The 22,186-nt window shown below is 45.9% G+C and overlaps 1 protein-coding gene across 1 annotated transcript in view; it reads left to right on the top strand.

The window, feature by feature from the left end:
• NAA25 (N-alpha-acetyltransferase 25, NatB auxiliary subunit) overlaps positions 1-22,186 on the top strand; it is a 1,586,429-nt gene that overhangs the window by 1,281,716 nt on the left and 282,527 nt on the right. The window contains exon 22 of the mRNA XM_069619501.1: positions 4,985-5,095. Within this exon, the coding sequence (XP_069475602.1) occupies positions 4,985-5,095 (111 nt within the window). The remainder of the gene's footprint in view (positions 1-4,984; positions 5,096-22,186) is intronic.

Raw genomic sequence — 22,186 nt, forward strand, 5'->3', positions numbered from 1 at the left:
CCAATAAATTGCGCAAGTGCCAGAAATTCAGGATTGTCACTTTGCAGCATGTGCTAGACTAACTGGAGGAAAGAGATTTCCTGGCGACCCTCGACTTGGATGCTTACTTCCACATCCCCGTTTATCTCAAACAACGGAGGTTCCTGGGTTTTGGCTTTCAGGGAAGAAATGACCAGTTCAAAGCCCTGTCATTAGCCCAAAAGTGTTCCCTGAGGGTGTTCACCAAGTGCTTGGCTGCTTTGGCAGTGCACCTGTGACGCAAGATAATCTACTCATACTTCAGCCGCTCGACCCAGCAGCACTTGCCTTTCTTCATGGTGGAATAACATCACCAGCACCAGGCAGAGGGAAGCTCTGTGCTGGATGAGCATCTCTGAGCCCCCTCAACGCCAATTGGAGCATCAGCGCCTTTCCAAGATGTTTGCCACTCCTTCTACCGAGAGCCATGGGCCCTGCAGTGCCCATGCTACCGCCTCCTCGGTTGGCTGATTGGATGTTCCAACACCATAAAGAACCTATCGGGTGGCGGGGGGGCGGCAGGCAAAGCTGGACCTCCTCGAAGACTCGCGTCTAAGGCTTGCGTCCTGTCTGAGACTGTCCGGGCGCGTACAGCGCATCTGAGCAAAAGTCCCATCTGGCCACATTTACTCTATTAAGTTACTACTACCGTACCTTTATGAACATAACTCTTTCCGGAACTCCTGCCCATTACTGCCTTATTGCCATGCCAACCACTGCAATTGGAAGTTAAGGAGATTAATACCTCTGACTCGCTCGCTTCTTTCGTGGCCTAAAAACTACAAGTTCCAGGCCCAGTGTTTACCCAGGGGCTGCCTTTATCCTCACTCATCGTTCCCAACGCAATTGTACTTAAGATAAACCTGTGCAACTGCCATCGCTTTTCGAGCACTTCACTGAATCCTGCTGCTAACGCCTGGTGCAGCTGATGTAGCCACCTGCCACGCAAGGTGAGGCTGTCCCAGTATGCGCAGGGCCACTGATATACTGTTCCCCTTCTGGCTTGTTGTGATCACGCACCCCTACTGTGCTTAATATGGACCCAGCAAGTGGGGTATGTTGCTAAATTTGTTTACCTGCCGACCTAAATTCATGTTATTTGCTCGCTATAATGCTTCTGATTTACCTTCCTTTGTCTCAAAACAATGTAACGTGTTAACCTGTAACTGCTCATCCTCCTCGACCGTGAGGTGAGGCTTTACCAGATTGTGCACCCACCCTAATGCTTTTCATGCCCATTTTGAGCACCTGATGTAGCCCACCGTACCATGAGTTGAGACTTTTCCGAAGTGTGATTTCACAAATTACCCTTATGTTGTAACATTTTTGCGCGGTCTTGCACTTTGTGGACTATGCTATCACACTTGTACTGTAACTAGAACCTAGATGCCTCGGGGCTTTGTGCGTTGCTATAAATGTAAAAATACATAAATGTCTATCCTTACCTAGACAATTGGCTGATCCGATCCTGCTCTCACGCCCAATCCAGCACATTGCAAAGACCATCCAACTTCTCTGGGATTCTCGATAAATTATCAAAAATCTTGTGTAGCGCCATCTCAGAATGCGCTATTCTTGGGATCCCGCCTCAACACTCAAGTCTAGCAGCTCCTCTGAAGCAGAGTGTGAAGACCATTGTGGGATAGGTCCAACTGCTATCAACCTCTTCCGTTGCAACAGTCCGGTCCATCAAGTTCCTGCAGGAGATGATGTCCTCCGGCATCCATCTGGTTCCCCATTGCAGACTACAGAAGAGACCCCTTCAAAAGTTTCTGGATGCCAGATGGCAGCAAATCACTGGCGCATGGAATCACAAGATCACCCTCAAACAGACATTCTGTCATTCCCTAAAATGGTGGTCGATTCTGCCACATCTCTTGCACGATGTTCCCTTTCATATTCCCATGTAGGCGCCAGTCACAACTGGTGCCTACCTGGAGGTTTTGGGAGCCCACACAGGATATTCGTACGCCAGAGCCCTCTGGTTCACGGAAGAAACTGCATGTCAACATCCTGGAACTATAGGCAGTTTTCTGGGTTATCAAGTCTTTTAAGCCTCGTCTCCAGGGAAAGGTGGTGCAGATCTTCACGGACAACACCACCACCATGTTTTACATCCGGGAGCAGGGTGGGACGCACTCCCCTGTTCTCTATTGGGAAGCGCAGAATCTGTGGCACTGGGTCATTGCTCAACAGGTTTCTCGCATTTCAACTGGCAGGCGTACCGAACACCATTACGGACTATCTCTGCAGGGAGCTCTGGTCCTGCCACGAATGGGAGCTACAGCAAGCACAAGTGTCTCATCCCTTCAACAAGTGGGGTCCCCCTCAGATCGACCTCTTTGTGACAGCGACCAACGCCAAGTGTCAGACGTTTGCCAGCAGGCATCCTCAGCCAAGCAGTCTGGCAGACGCTTGCTTATTCCCTTGCGAGGGCCTCTTCCTGTATGCATTTCCGCTGATTCCTGTGTTGCTACCAGTGATCACCCCACTCCGATGTTGCTACTGCAAGATGATCTGCCTTGTACCGGTGTGACCCAGGCATATCTGGTACTCGGACCTTTTCCATCTGCCATGAAACAGCCTCCCTTTCCAGACCTGCTCTGCAGAGAAGGAGGGTCCATTCTGCATCACGACCCAACATCTGAGTCTTGTCACCTGGTTCCTGCAGCCCTAGAATTTGGACATTACTCATGAATGCAGGAGCATTCTAGCCAGGGCCCCCTCCACTCTAGCCTGCTACAAACATAAGTGAAAGTACTTTACAGTGTGGTGCCAGTCAGGGAAGATTTCTATGCTGTGCATAAGTGCCACAGCTTCTTCCTTACCTGCTCTCACTTGGCAAGTCTAGCTTTGCCCATGCACCTATCAAGGTAGACCTGGCAACCATATCCCAGACTCAAGGCAAGCTCACCCTGTGGTCGCAGAGGCCTGTTAAGGAGTTTCTAAAGAGCCTATTTAGAGCATTCCCGCCAGTGAAGGCTCCTGCATAGGAGCTGAATGTGGTACTGGCAAAACTGATGGGGCCTCAGTTTGAACCTGTGCATCGGGGCTGCTTGAAGTTTGTCATGAAGGACCGCCTTCCTGGTGGAAATCACTTCGACCAGGAGGGTTGGGAAAATGCACGCTCTCTCCTGTAAGCTTGGCCATATTCATTACATTCAGCTAAGGTGGATCTGCATCATCATTCCTTCATGCCAAAGGTTCCATCTAAGCAACTTTTGGTTCTGCCAGTTTTCTTTGCAAACCCTTCACCTCCGGCAGAAAGATCTTTGAACACAAAGTCAAGTGAATTCAATGTGGCACGCACAAATGACTTTCGAAAGACTGCTGAGCTTTTCGTAAATTTTGGACCTGTAGGACATGGAAGGCCCTTTCTAAGGCTTCCATCTTCACGTGGCTCTCAAGCTGTATTACGCAATGCCATTTGGCCAACAGACCACTACCAGACTGGCTGAGAGCCCATTCCACTTGCGTCATTGCAGCGACTAAAGCGTTTCTCTCTAAGTGCTCCCCTGCTCTACATCTGCAGGGCTGCTACATTGAGACCTACCCACACCTTCACAAGTTTTTACTGTGCTGACAGGGATTCCAGTGCAGAGTCCCAGGTTGGCCAAGCAGTCTTTGCAATCTGTTTGCATGAGGTGAGTCTGTTTCAGGGGCAAGTGTTTTGCTTATGTGAGTCTTGCCACCTCCTGTGGTTGTGTATATGTGCTGCTGTGTAATGAGCATGTAAGGCCCCATGTTGGAGAAGGAACAAGCTATTTACCTGTAACTCCTGTTCTCAAGCATGGGTCTTGCATGGATTCACATGCAAACCCTCCCTCCCCTCTTTGGCTCTTCTTGGTTTCTACTCCCGCTTTACGTACACTACCAAATCTGAAGATGGCCACCAGAGCTGGAGCTTAGGAGGACGAACGTCATTGGCTGGGGCAGTATGACGCAAAGTGGCAACAATAGGCTATAGAAGTGACTAGCAGTTTTAGTTTAAAGCGAAACCGCTTTTATATTACTGAGGATTCCCAGCCTGACTGAATATTCTTGAGCATGTGAATCCATGCAAGACCCATGCTGTAGAACAGAAGTTAGAGGTAAGTAACATTTTGTATAGGTGAGAAACACCAAAAACCATGAACTTGTACATTGAAGATATCCTACTTAACAGCGGTAAAGTATCAATTAAGATAGCTGATTGGGGTACAGTTAATGGACTCAGAAAATAGCTGTTCTAAATGTATAGAAATTGCTGAACGCGCTGCTCTTCATACACCCTATATTGTCATTAGTAGTTTTCCACCAATACCGTCTGATGTTTGGGATTATTGAAACCAGCATGAGAATCTATAAAAACAAAAATCATTGAACTGCACCTAAAGGGAAGCGACATATTTGTATTCGCCATAGTGCTCTTTATTCCTTGGGTATAGTTTCCTCGGGATAACGCACCCACCATCATTGCTTGGTCTGTAGGCTATTGGCCTTTTGAAAATAAGTGATGGTGGCCTCTGAAGAAGTCATGTAAGTTTGAGAGGCCAGGGGACTGTTCTGGGTATGATGAGGATGTTTGGGCATAGGGAAAGGGGCGTAGATGGCACTGGGCATGAGCATGCTTATTGCTGGGCTTGACATGTCAAACGCATGCATCAGACATGGTCTAGTCCTCTCCACTGGAGGGTTGACTTCCCATTCATATGGCGGAAGAGAGGGAGGAAGAGAACATTTGTCACTGTAAGCAAGTAACTTATTCTCCTTTAGCCAAGCTGCAAAAGACCTGCTCGCTTGAGATAGAAAATGAAAATAGTATGTAATAGAGATTTAGTACCCATCTGGATTTTAAACTGTATGCCAAATATGTTTGAAGCGTAGTTCTTTACTTTTGTGGTCCTGGTGATCGAAGTGGTTGGTGGTTAAAGTATTCTCTGCTTGAAAATGTATGTTGGTATTTAAATATTGGTTTTCTTTTCAGACGGTTTCATTTGCACTCTGGGTGTCAAGTTATTGCAGTAGTGTTCTTCGACCTTTGAAGTCCAATTTACAAAAAAAGAAGAAAAAGAAAAAGGATACTAGTACAACTCTGGTAAGCATTCATTTGAAAATTAAGCAAAGCTTAAAACTGTTCTGGTAATGTGAATGTATAAGATTCAAAGATTTTCAAGAGGAGCTAGCCATCAAATATGTACAGTGCCACTGTATACACTAGTGAAGTTCCCTTCATTTAAAATTATCATCATCACTGCTCACATGGGAGCATGATGGAAGAACAGGGTCCCCATGAAAAGTGTATCCACTTACTAGCCCCATACTGGGAGGCCATAGACCATGCCTTCTGCGACATGGTCATGAGAGATGGAGAATGTTTTATTTTAAGATTGTAATGTGTTTAGCATTGGGGTAGAGTAAGTAGGGGAAATTCTAAAACTAAAACAAAGACTTGTGTATTAAACTGTGTCAGGATGGGCTAATAAAATAAGTGGTCCTCAATTTCTGTTTCTCTTAATAATGCAACTCTCAAAGTAAGGACTAATCTTTAACTCTGTATCACTTGTGGAGCACAGTACGCTCTAAAGAAAATTGTCAAACAATGTGGCCAACTGAATGTCTTCAGCCCTAGTTTTAAGAGTTGTTAGCCTCTAGTATACCCTAAGCTAATAAACAAATGATCCAAGGTTTGGTCATCAAAATCATTCGGTAATCATAAACTATAAACGGCCAGCCCTAGTTTGAACCAAAACAGTCCTGGTCATCCGGTTCCTTCAGTGTTCACCACATGTCCCTGGTATTCAGTTCCAGTTTTCTCTTCTTAGGCCTCTGTGGGGCCTTGCGATTCTCTGCACAAACTCGCGTCTTTGGAATTCTTGGCCAGGCCTACACTGGTCAAATCGGGAAACAGTTGCTAAGGGAACAGGACTTTACGCCCATGTAACCCCAATGAGAACAGGGGGCGGGTGGCAGAAGCAGGAATGTTAAATTGCCCCCTGACTCAGATTTCTCGACTCAGATGTCTCCAAGGATAACTGCTGAGGTCCTGGTGATCCATTGGGGGCAGTCTTCAGTACTTGGTCAAGTCGAGGAAGGCCCAGCAGTCGTGGGTGCAGAGGTCCCTTTTTGGTGCAGGATTTAGTTTCATCCGCAGAATCTGTTCCAGAAACCTTTTAGCTGAACACCCAAATGAAGAAAAGATGAAGACTTCTGCAGTGCAGATGGCCTCCGGACACCTCTTGGATGCGAAGGCTGATTGCAACAGGAGTTACCATGGTCAGGTGCTGATGGGTGATCTTCCAGAAATGAACAAAGGAGCAGGTCCTGCATAGCTTCATTAATGCAAGAAGGCTGAAAATGAAGAAACAGGCGTCTTGTTGTACAAGTTCAAGATCTTCCAAGTTCCTCCAAGGTGACAGCTGCAGGGAGGTAGCCCAGGAGAGAGCTGGTCAATACACTGGTTAGTTGAGTGACAATTCTGAAAGCTCAGATCCTTGAACAGGAGTTGAGACTGGTTGTTCACACTGGTCCAGGGGTAGAAGCACCAACAAGGGTCTGCTTGAGACCAGGGAGAGGAGCAGGGCTTCACTGGGACTGGCCCTGGTCAATGGCAGGGGTCGTCTTCGAGTGTATGCAGGCCATGGCATATGGAAAGAACATCTTATTTCAAAGGCCATCGCCCAAGCTGTCAAAACTCTTGGATTGTCTGCTCTTTAGATTACTAAAGTTTATGACCTCGTGGACATATTGGATCAAGGTCTTCTTAAGTAGACAGTTCCCCTGTGTAATGCAACTGCTGACCCGATAAAAGCTATGTGGCCTTGATCGGGTCCGCTGCCATCTGTGGTCAGCCGCCCTGCTAAAAAAAAAAACATTGCCTTACTATCATGGCTTATGGTTTATTCTTTTTATACCCAACCCACCACGAAGAGCCAAGTAGTCCAGGCTCTGCCGGTGAGTCCAGTGTGGCAGCATTTCCTTCTTTAATGCTAGACGGGGAAAGTAAAAAGCTTGACAGCCTTGGTCATAATGTGTTTGTGCCTGGCTTTGTCCTATTAATGCGACTTTTGTCGTGGCCAAATATACTCATACCCATACTCTTCTTTGAGGCTGCTGATAACTTGCCTATATCCGAGATGGCTGTTTTTATTAATTGGTGTCTGGTAGCAAAGAGATTGCATGTCAGATTCTACATTCAAAACAAAAGTGGTGATGGCTGGAAGGTTTTGGTTTAATCTTAACCTCTAGCAATGCTTTGAGCAACTCTCCAGACCATCGTTCTTCAGCCTGCCAAGCCATTTCGGGAAGGGGAAAGTGAAGTATCCTGCCTCCTGCAAGATCTACCCTGGGCCAGTAACAACAAGGAGCAAGAACCAGGCTGACCCAGGTATGTAGAAATAAGTAGCTTCTATCCTGGTTCCCTTCCCAGCTCCAAGTCCCCAACCGTCAGTTGTGGAACTTCCAGGTGCCCCCAACACTCCAAACTCCACTAGAGCATTCTGCAATGCCCCTGCACTCACACAGACATCCTTGATCACATATTGGATACTACACATCCTCCCCCTTCAACAATCACAAAAACTCAACAACCTCACAACCATGCTAGGACTAACAACCACAACATTTCTACTACTCCTTCCATCCTGGCCTGCCACACCAGGGTCTCGGTGCTGCCGCCACCACCAAGCACAAACCTTGCCTCAATGGACAAACAAAACTAAAACTACAAACCAAACCCCACCTAAACTAAAACACCTTCCGCCAGGCCTGTCACTCCTGGCCTCAGGTCTGCCACACCTGAGCACAAACCAAACCGCCCCCCACAGAGGCTAACAAAACTGCCAAAATAGTGTAGCCCCGATATTGTAAACCTACACAAAGGCCTAAACAATTGTCCCAAACATGCCAACAAATATAACAATAATTCTACACCCCCACATTTGCCAACAAGAACCATGCCTCCTCATCCCCGCCTCCCCTAAAGAAAACATGAAAAAGAAATGAAAAAAATCTCGGAAAGTGACACACAATACAAAGATCACAAAAACACAAAAATGCAACCACAAAAGAAAAGGTGTGGCGCAAAATTGCATAGCAAGAGCTATGTTGAGATGAATAAAACAAAACACTACCAGTTGAACAGTAGTGTAGTGCAAATTCCAAAACTTGCACAAAGAAAAAAACAATTTGGGCACACTGCAAGATGGAAAAATATATAGTGTGTGACCTGAAAACTCTGACTAAAATTTTAATAATTACCACTGAACAAAAGTCCAGTAACCCATGCCTGTGTATGGACCCTACCTGATCCAAATATGCCTTACAACTCCACAAAATAACCACTGGCCTAGCACCTGTGTGCCCTCCACTCCTATTCAAAACCAAACATTTAAACTGGCGTGCAATAATAACACAGCACCTCCTCTTGCATGCACCGCCTGGCACTACAGAAAACTAATAGAATAAACATTTCTCCTAACTACGACTCCAACCTTAACATAGAGGAAAAGAAAATTGGCAAACGATAACCTTCAACACAGACAATTAACAACTACCCTGAGGACCTATGTCCCCAGATTTCATGCGCATAATCTGCGATGAAAACTGACTACAGACCTCAAATAAAAATGGGCCCCATTCCCTAAGGTCAACATTACTGGAACACTCTGTGTCCAACCTCCTTCAAAAAAACGTGGGGTACCTCCTGAAGGTTTTATCTACACTGGTAAACACGCCTGGCCAGTATGTGAGAACCTTACCCCAATACATGCATGTAACTCCTAACTACACTTCCACACGTCAACATCCACAAACGTGCAACTCCACGCACGCTCACACATACTCCACACACCCAACTACCACGCAAATGCACTACAACTGCAGAACCTGCTGCCTCCTGTGCGCATCCTTGCGTGTCACACCCAGAACTCCATTACCACGAGATACGCAAAATTCAACTCAGTCATGCAACAACTCCAACATATGTAATGCACAACATACAAAATTTGCATTTCCCAAAATTTCCATTTCCCAAAATATGCATCTTCCAAAATTTGCATTCCCATAATCTTGTCATTTATGCTTACTTGGCTTTACAATTATGTGGACTGAACTTCATTACATCAAAATGTGCAAGTCATTTCCAATAACCTCCACTGCATTCTTTGAAAATGTCCTACTGTGCCTCTTCATTTTTGAATATGACTCAGTACAACTTCAATATGTAAAAAACTGCTAATATGTACTTCCATAAGTCTATAAAAGTAAAAATATCATCATGCAAAAACATTTTTCTTCAGTGTTCCTCCATAATTTGTGTACAGTCCATAATCTAAAACAAAAACCATTAAAGGCAAATTGTACTCAATGCATTTCCCCTAAACAGTGCTCAAAACCCACCCTGCACACACAACTCATGCTATCTCTCAGCATTAATTTCATTTAACTCCATAAGCACAGCACGATAAATGTATTCACTAATACCTTAGAACTGTTTAAAATGCATTATTATTATGTTCATACAACTTCTTCTCTTGCAGTCCAAAATGTCCGCCCAAAATCTTTTACGTGCCAGAAACAAATCATTGCCCACTAACATCGGTCAACCAACGCAGGCCAAAAGCAATCCAAATGAGGAGTAAATTCTGATTATAATTCCAGCAGGTGTCAGGATTCGTCCGTGGCGCCTATGGACGAGGTGGCGCCGCCATTGAATATGCCATGACGTTGTTTGGAACGTTTATTCGGTGGTCTAGTTAATTTCCAAGATGGCCACCGCCAAATGAAAACCGCCTCGTCAGTGGGATCAGAGCATTGCAACTGTGCATTCTGCTGGTACGCTCTCTTGTGTGTATTGTGCTACTTTCTCTCAGGTTTTCTCCCCTCCTGTTAATTCCCTGACTCTTGCTTGATTAATTTTCCGCTCTCTTTCCCTCTTCTGCTGGTCCCGCTGCTGCCTCCCTGGCATCCTGCCTTCAGCCATCATCGATACCTCTACTGACCTACTCCCTCCTCATAGCATTCCTTCCGGTGTATCGCCGCATCCTACAAATGCTTACCTATCTGTCCTACGGAGCTCCTCATCCCCACGGACGTACAGCAGCACACGAGGACACGAAGCAGCTACAGGTTTTTTTTTTGCCCACAAGGCTTTTTTCCCTGCTTACAAGAGGGTTGGCTCCCCGAAGTTTCCCCTCTGCCTTCGGTGTTGCATTCACTGAGGCAAGGTGGCCTCCGGCGGAGCACGCCCATACCTCCACGACCGGAAAGGGAGAAAGGAGAAGACTACGAGAAAAGAGAAGACCCGAGAAGAAACTTCCGTAGACCCCTCATCGGATCCAGGTGAGGAGGAAATACAGGAAGGGGATCGAAGTTATAACAGCAGGCCACCCAAAATACCAAATGCTCGCATAATTCCAAATGCAAAATTTGTCATTACATGGAAGAGAAAATATATAACATGTATGCCTTTTACACGTGAACTCCAAAAAATTGTCAGTTGCTTCCTTCTCTTACTGTAAAACACCAAGCGATTCCTGTGTGGGAACCACCAGTTATATGAAACGCTGCAGACGCAGCGCAGACATCATCCGCCATAACTGCAGCTCCGGTTTGTTTCACAAGCGCGCAGACACCATCCGCTTTTACTGCAGCTCCGAACATCTTCCCGCATGCTCCGATGGGCATCGCCTTACTTCCCGATCGCAACGTCATGATGTTGGCCCACGACACTACGGCCCTTCCTCTAAAGCGGCCTTCACCTCACAGGATACGTAGCTCAGGATCTCTGAACATGGAGAATCTACGGCACAGTGCAATATCTTTGCGTTCCAGCCCAACAGCATCAGCTGGAACTCAGGGGGGCTAGCATGTGTGCGCGCCACCCACGGCCCCCTGCGACCCTCAAACGACCCGAAAGTTCGCTTGCTCATTTTTTAATTTTATTTATGCCCCACAGTACCTTGTATAACGTTGCTGATTAACTGGACCACAAATCGTAGAATCCTTCGCTCCTCATGAGCACGCAACAATGCTCCGATCTCCAGCAGTTGGCACTTTGAATATGGCACATTTCTACCACAACACAGCCCCCAGGCTTCCACCGGGGCCCAACCTCTCCTCCAGTCCCATGGATGGGCCTCCATGGTTATTTTCTGATGCCTGATACTGCAACTATCTCCCTTCTTGGCATCAGCTGCATATCTCCACTGTCAGCACCTCAGGAAAACTCTTCTCTATGCTGGTGCTTCCTCTCTATCGCTTTTCCTTCTGTTCTACACCCAGTTTGCTTTGGGTTCAAATGTCCTTGTCGCCAAATGAAGTATCCTGCCTCCTGCAAGATCTACCCTGGGCCAGTAACAACAAGGAGCAAGAACCAGGCTGACCCAGGTATGTAGAAAAGGAAACCTGCTTTATTCTCTTAGTTACAGGTTCAGTATAGAATATAAAAGAGAGAGATCATAAGTAGCTTCTACCCTGGTTCCCTGCCAGGCTCCAAGTCCCCAACCGCCAGTTGTGGAACTTCCAGGTGCCCCCAACACTCCAAACTCCACTAGAGCATTCTGCAAGGCCCCTGCATTCACACAGACATCCTTGATCACATATTGGATACTACAGAAAGGCAACATGCATATTAGGCTTGGGCCCGCCTCTAAAGTAGCAATCTATTCTGAAATACTGGGTCACATCCTTTTTTCATGCGATCACATCAAACCTTGCGCTCTCATTGCCTGCTAGTGACATCTCAAAGCAGGCGTCTGAGAGGTCATGGCTAAATGTTTTACTGATATAATAAATGACTTCATGCTCGGGAGCTTGCACCATTTTGCAGCTGCTACCATTAATGGCCATGTAGTGCCATTGTGGCAGGGCCTGGCCAGTCCCTATCCCATCACTAGATAAAAGTGATGCCGGTCAAGTGGCACAGCGAGTAGAGCGCCCGCTTTGACATCCGTGCAGAACCTGCTAACGCAGGTTCGAATCCTGGCGGGGCCAAACTCAGCCTTTCATCCTTCCGAGGTCGATAAATGAGCACCACACACCGTGGGTGATAATAAGCAGCGCTATATAAATGCCAAATTATTATTATTATTATTAAGCCAACCTTGTCATTGCCATGCTTGTTTTGTGCACATTCAGCCCTGGTCATTACTTATCTCTGAAGTTAGCCAGCCAGAGGAGTGGTGTTTGGTGCGGGATGCAATTCACAACAACCATGGTTGATGTACACATCTTTGAAACATTTTATGCTGAGGGTTACAGAATCTGAGGGTTCAAGGATGTGCATTTTCTAGTGGATGACCACACACGCTGGGAGGGCTGTGAATTCTTTTCTATGTTCCTTATACCAGCCAATGCAGATTTATTAAATACCTGGACACAGACACGTGACTGTGGCTGCATAGTATTTCATTTGTATTGTAGGTACATGCCAGGCTCATGGTAACCGGCTACCCCCGGCCCACATTATTTATGGGCATTTGGAATTTTAATTAAACATCTACTTCAGCAGCTCAGATGCGCTGAAGAGGTATATCATGAATTTGAAACGTTTAGGGTGGCAAGCTCCTCAGTGAAAGATTTGCGCCACTGATTCAGTGGTGAATTTGATCCACACGGTACCCGCCTTACGGTAGCATTATGATGTGGGTGACCTATTTCCCAGTTGAATGCCATTCCATGTGGCCTTTCCAAATAGCTGCCTTAAACTGTGAGACGAGGAATGGTGCCAATGGGCAAATTACCCAATGCTGATGACTCCAATCATGGTAAACCTTGGTGAAATGCTGTTATTTCATTTTTGGTCTGTAGTTAAAGTTAATTAAATGCGGTTTTAATGGTAGAATGGAAGATCTGCCCGGTCTGCTTACTTTGTCTTGCCACCAAGCCAAGGGCGAAATGGCGACAGAGATTTAGATGGCATGCCGGTGGCCCATTTAGTTAGATTCCTCCACTTGTATTTCAGACAGAGCCCACTCTGTTGAGGGTATAAGCTGAGCTCTCCTGTAGCCATTTTGAAAAAGATGTAAATTGAGGCTGAGCGAGTGACGGTGAAATGAACCGGCTGGATCGGTCCAAGTTGTACACATTTTTTTTCTTAATGGATTTGTTTTTAAGGTGCTGGTAAACTGGCTGCGCTGCAGGTAGGTTTTGGCTTTCTCGCAGGGTGAGTCTGTAAATAAGCCTGGATCTGGATTTCTTGCGGGGCCTTCTGAAAGGCAGGTATCGTCACTTGGCAGTCCCGCAACCATCCTATCTATTCGGGCCCTTGGCCAGCGATAAAGAAAGTATAAACAGAAAAAATAAGTATTGGGTCTATTGCTCTACCAAAAGGCAGATGGTGGGTTGGGATCAGGCAATACTGGTGTGAGTGGGGTAGGGGGAGACTGTGCAGTGGGGTGGGGTTAACCCCTGAATCCCCCCTTTCCTCCCTTCCCTTGCAAACATTTCCCCCATCCGCAAACACACTCAAACACAGACATGCAAACACACTCACGTTTACCCGCCCCCTCCCTTCCACGCCACAAGCATGCCCCTCCTTCCCTACAAACACACACGGATACGCACACTCACAGAATCGCAAAACACTTAGCTTAGACATCTGTATGGCTCCTTTTCCGGCACGGCCGTGCCCGTCGGCCCCTGCGCACAGTGTGGTCTTTCTAAATCAGTCGTTTTAAAATGTGCTTTTATTACAGCACATTTTTTTTCTTGCACCTTTCGAAATGGTCTTTTATAGGAATACGATGATTTCCACTCAGTGCTCCAAGTCAGCACTGGAAGGTTCTACAATACCCACAAACCACTTGCTCCACTTCTTTTTTTAGCCCTTTGAAGGAACTCTTCTTTTATCCCTTTATTTTAATTTTTTGCTCCGGTTTTAATTTTTTTTTCATTTTAATTTTTATTGGTTTTACAACATATCACTTATAGCAGTCCCACGGACCACCGCTGTCCCCCCCCCCCCCACCGGGAGCTTCCATGCAACGTCCATGCTGTCCGAGGCTTTCCTTCTCTTTCTTAGTTAAAAATGTCCAGTATCTTTATTCTGTGCGAGCACCACTGTTCCATGTAGTCGCTTTGAAGGTTTTCAAGGCTTTCTCTCCAGTGGTCCCAGAATTTTTGGTGGGCTCCCTGTATGTTGTATGTTATCCGCTCCATGGCTATATGTTCCAAACTCTCCTTATCCAGTCGTGGGCCAGGGGCGGGTTCTTTTGTTTCCATTTTTGGGCTATTTCTAGCCACGTGCCTATCAGTGGGCCCATAAAGTTTTGTTTTTGCGTTCTGGTTAATTGTTTATCCTTGGGGTCCCGCAGCCCGCATAGCAATACTTCCTCTCCTATGGCCCCCATTGATGGGAACATGAGTTTCATGTGTGTCCGGACATCTGCCCAGTACTGCTGTAGGTTCGGGCAGTCCCATCAGACGTGTCGCCAGTCCCCTTCCCCTCCACATTCCCTCCAGCATTTGTTCGGGGAGTTCCGAAAAATTTGGTGAAGCCTCTGGTGTATAGTGCCATTGTAGAAGGATTTTCATCCACATTTCTTTTGTCTGTATTGCCTTAGTTAGTTTTAGTATCATCCCCCATATGTGTTCCCATTGCCCTCTGGGGATCATTTTCTGTAGGGTCTTCTCCCATCTTTTGATACATATCCATTTAAATTCTTCCCCCGATGTGTTTATATATTTGTAGGTGTTTGACACAAACTTTTCCGTTCCGGGGTGTGTCATTATGTACTGTTCGAAAGGAGTTAACTCCCTTGTTGCAGCTTCTTTAACTGTAAGCGTGCATAACCAGTGGGTCAGTTGGTCGTATTTGTATCTGTCATTGATGTTCAGATTTAGCAGTGTTGTACTTTCCTCGAACAACCTTCTATTTCGTTCCTGGTACATGCCCCGACCATTTTACATCCGGCCTCCTCCCACTTCTGAAATGTTTTTCTCCATTCCTGGTGGGAATTTGGGATTTTTGAATAGGGGCATGAAGGGGGCCGGGTCTTCGGTTAGTGTAACTTTGTGTCGCCTTGTTCCAAATTTCTAGCACTGCTTTCATTATTTCACTGATTTGTGTGTTTTGGATGTCTATATTGCTTCCCTAGCCAGAGCAGATGTCTGGTGGGTGTTGTCGCCACTACTCTGTCTTGTGCCGCCCATATTTTCTGGGAATTGTCTGGTATCCATTCTTTCAATACCCATAGCTGAGCTGCTTTGTGATATTTCTTAGTGTGGGAGAGCACAACCGCCTTAGTTCTTTGGGGCTGTGAGCACTGCACTCGATACCCTCCGGTTTTCCCTTGCCATATGTAGGCCATTGCAACTTTTGATAGGCATTTGAAAAAAGCTGATGGGATTCTTATCGGTATGGCTTGGAATAGGTATAATAGCTTTGGAAGAATGGTCATTTTGATAGCCGTTATCCTCCCCCACCATGATATCGACAAAGGGTTCCATCTCGTCTGGTCTCGTTTTATTTGTTGTAATAGTTTGGAGTCATTTTGTGCGTTTAAGTCTTGAATTCTACCTGTCAGAGTAATTCCAAGATATTTAACCCCTGTTTTTGCTACCTTCAGGAGCAGGTCTGTCGCTACCTTATGTATTTGTGATGTCACCCGCGAGTATTAGGACTTCTGATTGTTGATTTTTAACCCGACAATGAGCCAAATGTTTCAATCTCTTGCATGAGAGTTGGGAGGGACGTTTCTGGTTCCCCCAGAGTCGCCAGCATGTGCGATTCTTTTATTTTTTTTTATTTATTTATTTTTTTTTTTTTGTGGGTGTGTCCTGATATTTCTATGCCCTTTATTTCTTATGTGTCCCTTATCTGCGACCAGTAGCGGTTCCAAAAATATAGCATATAACAGGGGCGACAGCGGGCACCCTTGTTTTGTTCCTCTCCTAATTATGATTTTGTTGGAGAGGCATCCATTCACAGCTACCCTAATATTGGGGGTTTTATAGTTTGCTTTTACCATCTTTATAAAAGTGTCTCCTACGCGCATTTTCCTCAGCGTGTGAAAGAGGAGCGACCCTTCTACCCGGTCGAATGCTTTTTCTGCGTCCAGGGCAAGGACTATTGCAGAGGTTTGTGGTATTCCTGTTTTTTCTACCATGTGAATGACCTTCCTAATGTTATGTGTTTGTCTCTCTGGGACAAACCCGGATTGGTTTTGATGAATCAATTTCGGAAGTACTTGCTTAAGCCTAGAGACGAGTATTTTGGTATACAATTTCGCATCTTGGTTTATGAGTGCTATTGGTCGGTATGAACCAGAGAGTTGTGGGTCTTTCCCTTGTTTGTGGATTACCAACATCTTTGCCTCATCCATGGATTGGGTAATATTGCCTTTAAACTTGAAGGGGTTGAATAGTGCTGTTAGGACTGGGGCTAGTATGTCTCTGTATGTCTTAAAGAATTGTGCGGTGAAACCGTCTGGTCCCGGGGCCTTATTCCTGGGAGGTCTTTGATTGCTATATGGACTTCCTCCTGCGTTATGTCTTCCTACATTATTTGTTTCTCGGTTTCCGATAGGTCCGGGAGATTTACCCCTTCTAGATAGATTTTTTTGTAGGATCTCGTCTGGTAGAATTGCTCGAATATACTCCCAATCTCTGCAGTTTGTTTTCCTATGCCCTTTCTCATCCACCAGCGCCTTCAGTGTCCGATCCTGCGTCTTCCCTTTAAGTTGTCTGGCCAGTAGTGTATCTGCCTTATTCGCCTTATATAGTACCAGTGTTTTAACCGCAACAGATGTCTTTCGCTTTTTTTGTGCGGAGGGAGTCTAGTTGGCCTTGGACATGTCTCAGTGCTCTTTGCATCTTAGTCGTGGGTTTCTGCATTATTTCCGCCTGGATTTTGGATATGTTAGCCTTTAATAATTTTTCCCATTGGGTATTCCGTTTCTTCCTTTGGGTTTTTAATGCAATTAGCTGTCCTCTCGTTACCACTTTCAGGGCTTCCCATTGTGTTTCTATGGATAGTTCAGGTAGATTATTGAACAATAAATATTCTGCAATGTGTTCCCGAAGGGTGTTTCCTAGCACTGCGTCTCTGATTATTTCCTCGGTCTGCCAGTTCCACAACCCCGGAACCTTTGGGGTCAGTGCAATCTCTGCCCACAAGGGGGCGTGATCGGATCGTGAGATGGAGCCTGTTTCTGCCTTACACATTTTTCCCAGACTATCTGTCAAGACCCAGAGATAATCTATCCTTGACATTGTCCCGTGAACGTGTGAGAAATATGTGAAACCTTGTTGGTTGCTATTAGTGTTCCTCAAGACATCTTCCAGCGCTAGGTTTGGCATTCTTTGTTTTAGTGCTTTCGATGGTGTTCCCTGTCCATGCTGTCTGGGCCCTGACCTATTGTGTGTGGCATCCCATGCAATGTTCAGGTCCCCTCCCAGTATGATGTCCCCCTTGGCGAATCTTTCTAATTTGTCCAAGGTGTCTTTGAGGAAACCCTCCTGTCCCGTATTTGGAGCATATAAGGCCGCTAGCATGATGGGATACCCTTCTATTTTTGTGTTGATGAATGGGTATCTCCCCTGTCAGCCTCTGTGTGTATTATCTGCATGTTTAGGGAGTCTCGAGCTGCGATTATGACCCCTGCTTTTTTTTCTGGGTTATTGGCGTGTATTACCTTGTTGTACCCTTTCAGCCGGATCTTGCTCTTGTCCTGCCCTCTAATGTGTTTCCTGGAGCATGATTGTCGTATTTTCCTTGCCTTAAAAAATGCTCAATTTTCTTTCTTTTTACTGGGGAGTTTAACCCGCGGATATTGTATGTCAGTATTTTTATCCCCATAGTGTTGTAAGGATTTGAGTATCTGTGATTCTACCTCGTTGTGCTCTCCAGTGTTCATGGTCCTTCCCAGTCCCTTTCCCCAACGTGAGATCCCCAACTTGCCTCTTCCCCCCCCCCCCCAACCCCCCCTATTTCCCCCATGTTGCCCTGAGGTGGGCTCTGGTTCCTATGACCGCTGAGGCATTGCACCATCCTCACCATGCCCACAATAACTCAGGGATAACTTGTAGGGTGTTCTAAAACCCTCTAGATTCCAAGTGGTGATCAAACTGCCCTCCCTCGCACCTGTGACTGCGGTGCTGTGGTCTTTTTCGATCCATCGCTGTCGTTTGAGCAGGTTGGAGAGATTCACAATCTCAGAATTTCTGTGCATCTTGCGTGTTTGGTTTCTTCATTGATTTTCGCACTCCTTCATCTGTGGCCCTCTCACTTTTCTATCATTTCTCTTCCATTCCCATTCTGTTCTTTTTTGGGCGGGCCTTTCTCTCGACCTTCCTTGACTGGGTCCTTCTTGGTCTTGTATACCCAATATCTGTTTCCCCTCTTTGCAGGACGAGACACTCCTTTGTTTCCGTTCCCACATGAACAGCAGTCCAAATGGGAATCCATTTATATCTGACCTGTTCTGACGCTAGTTCTTTTACCAATGGGCCCATTTCCCGGCGTTTCTGCAATGTAGATTTCGCCAGGTCTTGATATAGTTGGATGTCTTCGCCATCCATCCGGATATGGTCCATTGTCCGGGCTCTCCGCAGGATCTGTTCCTTTTGGGGATACGAAGCGAGTGCGACCAGAACATCTCGAGGTCTTGCTCCTGGTTCTCCTATCCTCTTAGGGCCCACCCGGTGTACTCTATCTATTGCCACTTCAGCTTCGTCTTTTGCATCGAGGATGACCTTGAAAACTTGCTGGACTGCATCTTTCAGATTTCTTTACTTCATCGACTCCGCCATATTCTTAATTCTTATATTCGATCTTCTTGATCTGTTCTCTAAATCCTCGCATTGTAGTTCGAGGTTGTGGATCCGTCTCTGCAATTGTTCCTGGACCTCTGCGTGCTGTTGTGCTTCTTCGTCAAGGTTTTGTGTTATTTTTTACAAGGTGTCCGTCCTTTCCCCTAGACTAGACATCTCCGTTTCGAGTTCTTGTACTACTGTTCTCATGTCCGTTTTCATTGTCTCAAATTGGGATTGCATTGTTGCCATAACCTGGGCCTGGAATTACCTAAACCAGGTTTTCAAGTCTTCTCTTGTTGCCATGTCGTCAGGCTCCGTTCCTGCTCCCTCCTTAGCTGTTGTCCCACTTGATTTTTCTTCCTTGTGGAAGTTGAAGGTATTACTGCTTCTGTACCCCACAATTGTGGCAGACTCTGATCCTGCTTCTTCTGGGGTGTCTGAAGGGTGGCTTGCACGGGTCTTCCCCTAGATTTGGACATAGATGCAGGTAAGTTTATTTCCACCTGGCCCTGTGCCCCTGTTTGTCGTCCGCTGGGTGAAGCTCTGATCCTGTGTACCCCCGTTGTATTTTGGGGTTATATGCTACCCACTTTCCCTGGCCACCTCAGGTAGCAAGGTTCTTCCTGTGGTATGGGAGGTTACGTAGGTCTTGACTGCGTGTGAATCGGGTTTTCCAGTTGCCTCTGTACTTCTTTACCAGGACCATATAGTAAGGATTGCGATGTGTGTTGTTGGCGCCGTTGGGCAATATAACTTCGATTTTGGGTGGAATGTCACTCCACCTTTTTGGCGTTAGAGGGCCTCGGAGTGTTCCAGTGCCTTATAATTGTGTCCAGTTGCTTTTACTTCACTTTGTGGATCCTGGCAGGAGCAGATCCTCAGTAGTCTGCGTCCACAATGCTGGATTTCCCCCTAAATTCCTAGCTTGGGGGTTCTTTGTTTTGGGAGCTCTTCTTCTTGTCCATGGGGGGGAGCTCATGAGGAGCTGGGGGTGGGGGCCCCCTATCACTCCCATCCCTGACCCCTCTCTTCCTCTGTATTGGAGGGGGGTGATTGAATCTACTGGGCTCCTCCTGAGCCCGTTCACGTGATATGGCCGGCTTCTGTCCCTCTCACTCCTCTAGGACCTCCGGCATTCCTGGACCCCCTCCGCTTTCCCCGAGTGTGGCGTAACTTGTTTCTCTGTCAGTATCAGTCTGCAGGGCCCCTCCGGTTGGCTTCTCCGCTCTCCCCTGGTGTTGACGAGTCTGGATTGCGTTGGTGGGCCTTCTCCGCCGCAACTCCCAGTCCGTGTTCTGTGTCCACTACGAGCTGCAGATGGATGTCAGGGTTGCAGTCAACGAGTCTGTCCGCTGTTGCCGCTCTCCATTGGTGTCCCGCTGAAGACTTGCGGACTGGAGCTGATTTCGTTGTGGGAAGCTCCCGCGTCCTCGACTGCCCGCGCCCTGGTGCCGGCAGCAGCGGGCTCTTCTTCCCGGCACGTTCCCCGCAGCCTTACTGGGCCCAGTCTCTACTTCTCTGTGACTGTGGGACCCTGGTGCCGGCTGCAGCGGGCTCGTCTTCCCAGCACGTTCCCGGGAACTAAACTGGACACTGTCTCCGCTTCTCTGAGACTTGCTGATGGTCCCGCTTTTCTCCGACCTGCTCTGCTCTCTGTGTGCTTCAGTGCTGCCTTGCTGATGTGCTTTATTGTTGCGGCCTGGAGGGGAGAGGACAGAGCTGCACTCAGGCACGTCCTCTACGCGTCGCCGCCATCTTGGAATCCCGTGCTCTGGTTTTCAAGAAAAGTTCCATATCAATTACCTTTTTACAAATACAAAATATAAACTATTTTCCTATGTCAACAATATATACATTCCTGATAATACCATCATATATACATTCAAAACCAATCATATGTGTACTCCCCCTTTAGTAATTCATAGCATTATTTATCAGTTATGTAATGTTAACTACCTTTTTACTTCTTTACGATACTACTAAAATAAATCCCATATAACCTCACGAAGACAATAATGGAAGCTCATATTTTCTAAAACACTTGAGGTTCTATCTTATTATCGATTCCTAAAACTCCCCTAAACTTTTCTCAGTTAATAAAAACATCTTCTCTTTTTTTATCCTTCTGTTTCAATTAGACACCATGCCAAAAATGCACAATGGGTTCAAATTAGCTAAATTTGCTTTCCTGTCATTTATACATTCCCAAAACTCCACTATGGATAAAGTTCAGATTCCAAACAAAACGTACAAAATTGTTCTCTCTGTTTCCCAACAATTTACAAATCCGTGTTTTGGGGGTTGCAACACAGTATTGCAGAATCAGCCGATCGCAGTAGGTGTCATACTTGGTCCTAAACCGACAAAGTTGCCCAAACAGTTTGCCCCTAAATCTTACATAGCTCTGTCTATATTCTCTTAACAGAAAGCAGCTCAGATAAGTCGGTGCCCTCCCCTTGGCTCGGTAGCATTTCTGAATATTTGTGTACAGCTATCTTCGATAATTGCTGGTTTTCCATATGGTCCCATTTTAATGCTTTCCTTTTTATATCTTTAAGTATCCCCTTCCAAACCACTTTAAGATTTTTCTTTATCCCATGCAAAAAAAACATACTTTATACATTTAATATCCTATATCCTTCCACATAACGACCCAGGATGCTATCCGCACTATTAAATGCCACCATATTGAATGTTTTTGCTAGCCATATTGGTGTGCAGATGTATATTTTTCTTAGCACCAATACAGTTTCTAGGGATGTGAAACCAAGTTCCATTCTTTCCCGATATATTGGCAGAGTCTCTTCCCAGTCTCCATAGGCATCTCAACAATTTCTGGGAGTAATCTCAATACCATAAAGAATTTTAGGGAACGCTTTCATTTGATGATCCTCGGTGGTGCCGCTGTGTAACCCCCCTCCCATATTTCTAATCAAAACCCCTGAAAGCAGCCATTAAGGTGCTGACTTTAGTTTCATTTTTCATTACATCTTCCTTCTGAAGAATACATTCCATGCCAGAAATCTAAATATAATAATGCTGTCATCTTCTTCAATTTTCTATTATCCAGGTGCCATTGCATATGCTTAAATTTCACATTTCTTGGGCCTTCCCAGGATATAATTTTACTTTTTTGAGGTGTTCATACCTTTTTTTAAATTATTTTTTAGATATTGTCTAACTATATTATCAGCGTATGCCATCCAGGAAATATGAAATGAGCCTAACTTTGGAGAAAAGTTAGACGTCTGCACCAGAACCTGTTCCAAGTCTGCAAAGTATATCAAACACACTGGGCCAGAACACAGCCTTATTTTAGGCCACAGTTTGTTATAATTTTATCAGTGAAGGTACCCTGGCACTTAATCTTATTTGCATCTGGGTGTCCGTGTAAAGCAGAATGTTTAAATGGAGCAACCAATTATCCATTCCC

The sequence above is a fragment of the Ambystoma mexicanum genome, chromosome 10, assembly GCF_040938575.1.
Source record: "Ambystoma mexicanum isolate Mex_15411 chromosome 10, UKY_AmexF1_1, whole genome shotgun sequence".
NCBI lineage: Eukaryota > Metazoa > Chordata > Amphibia > Caudata > Ambystomatidae > Ambystoma > Ambystoma mexicanum.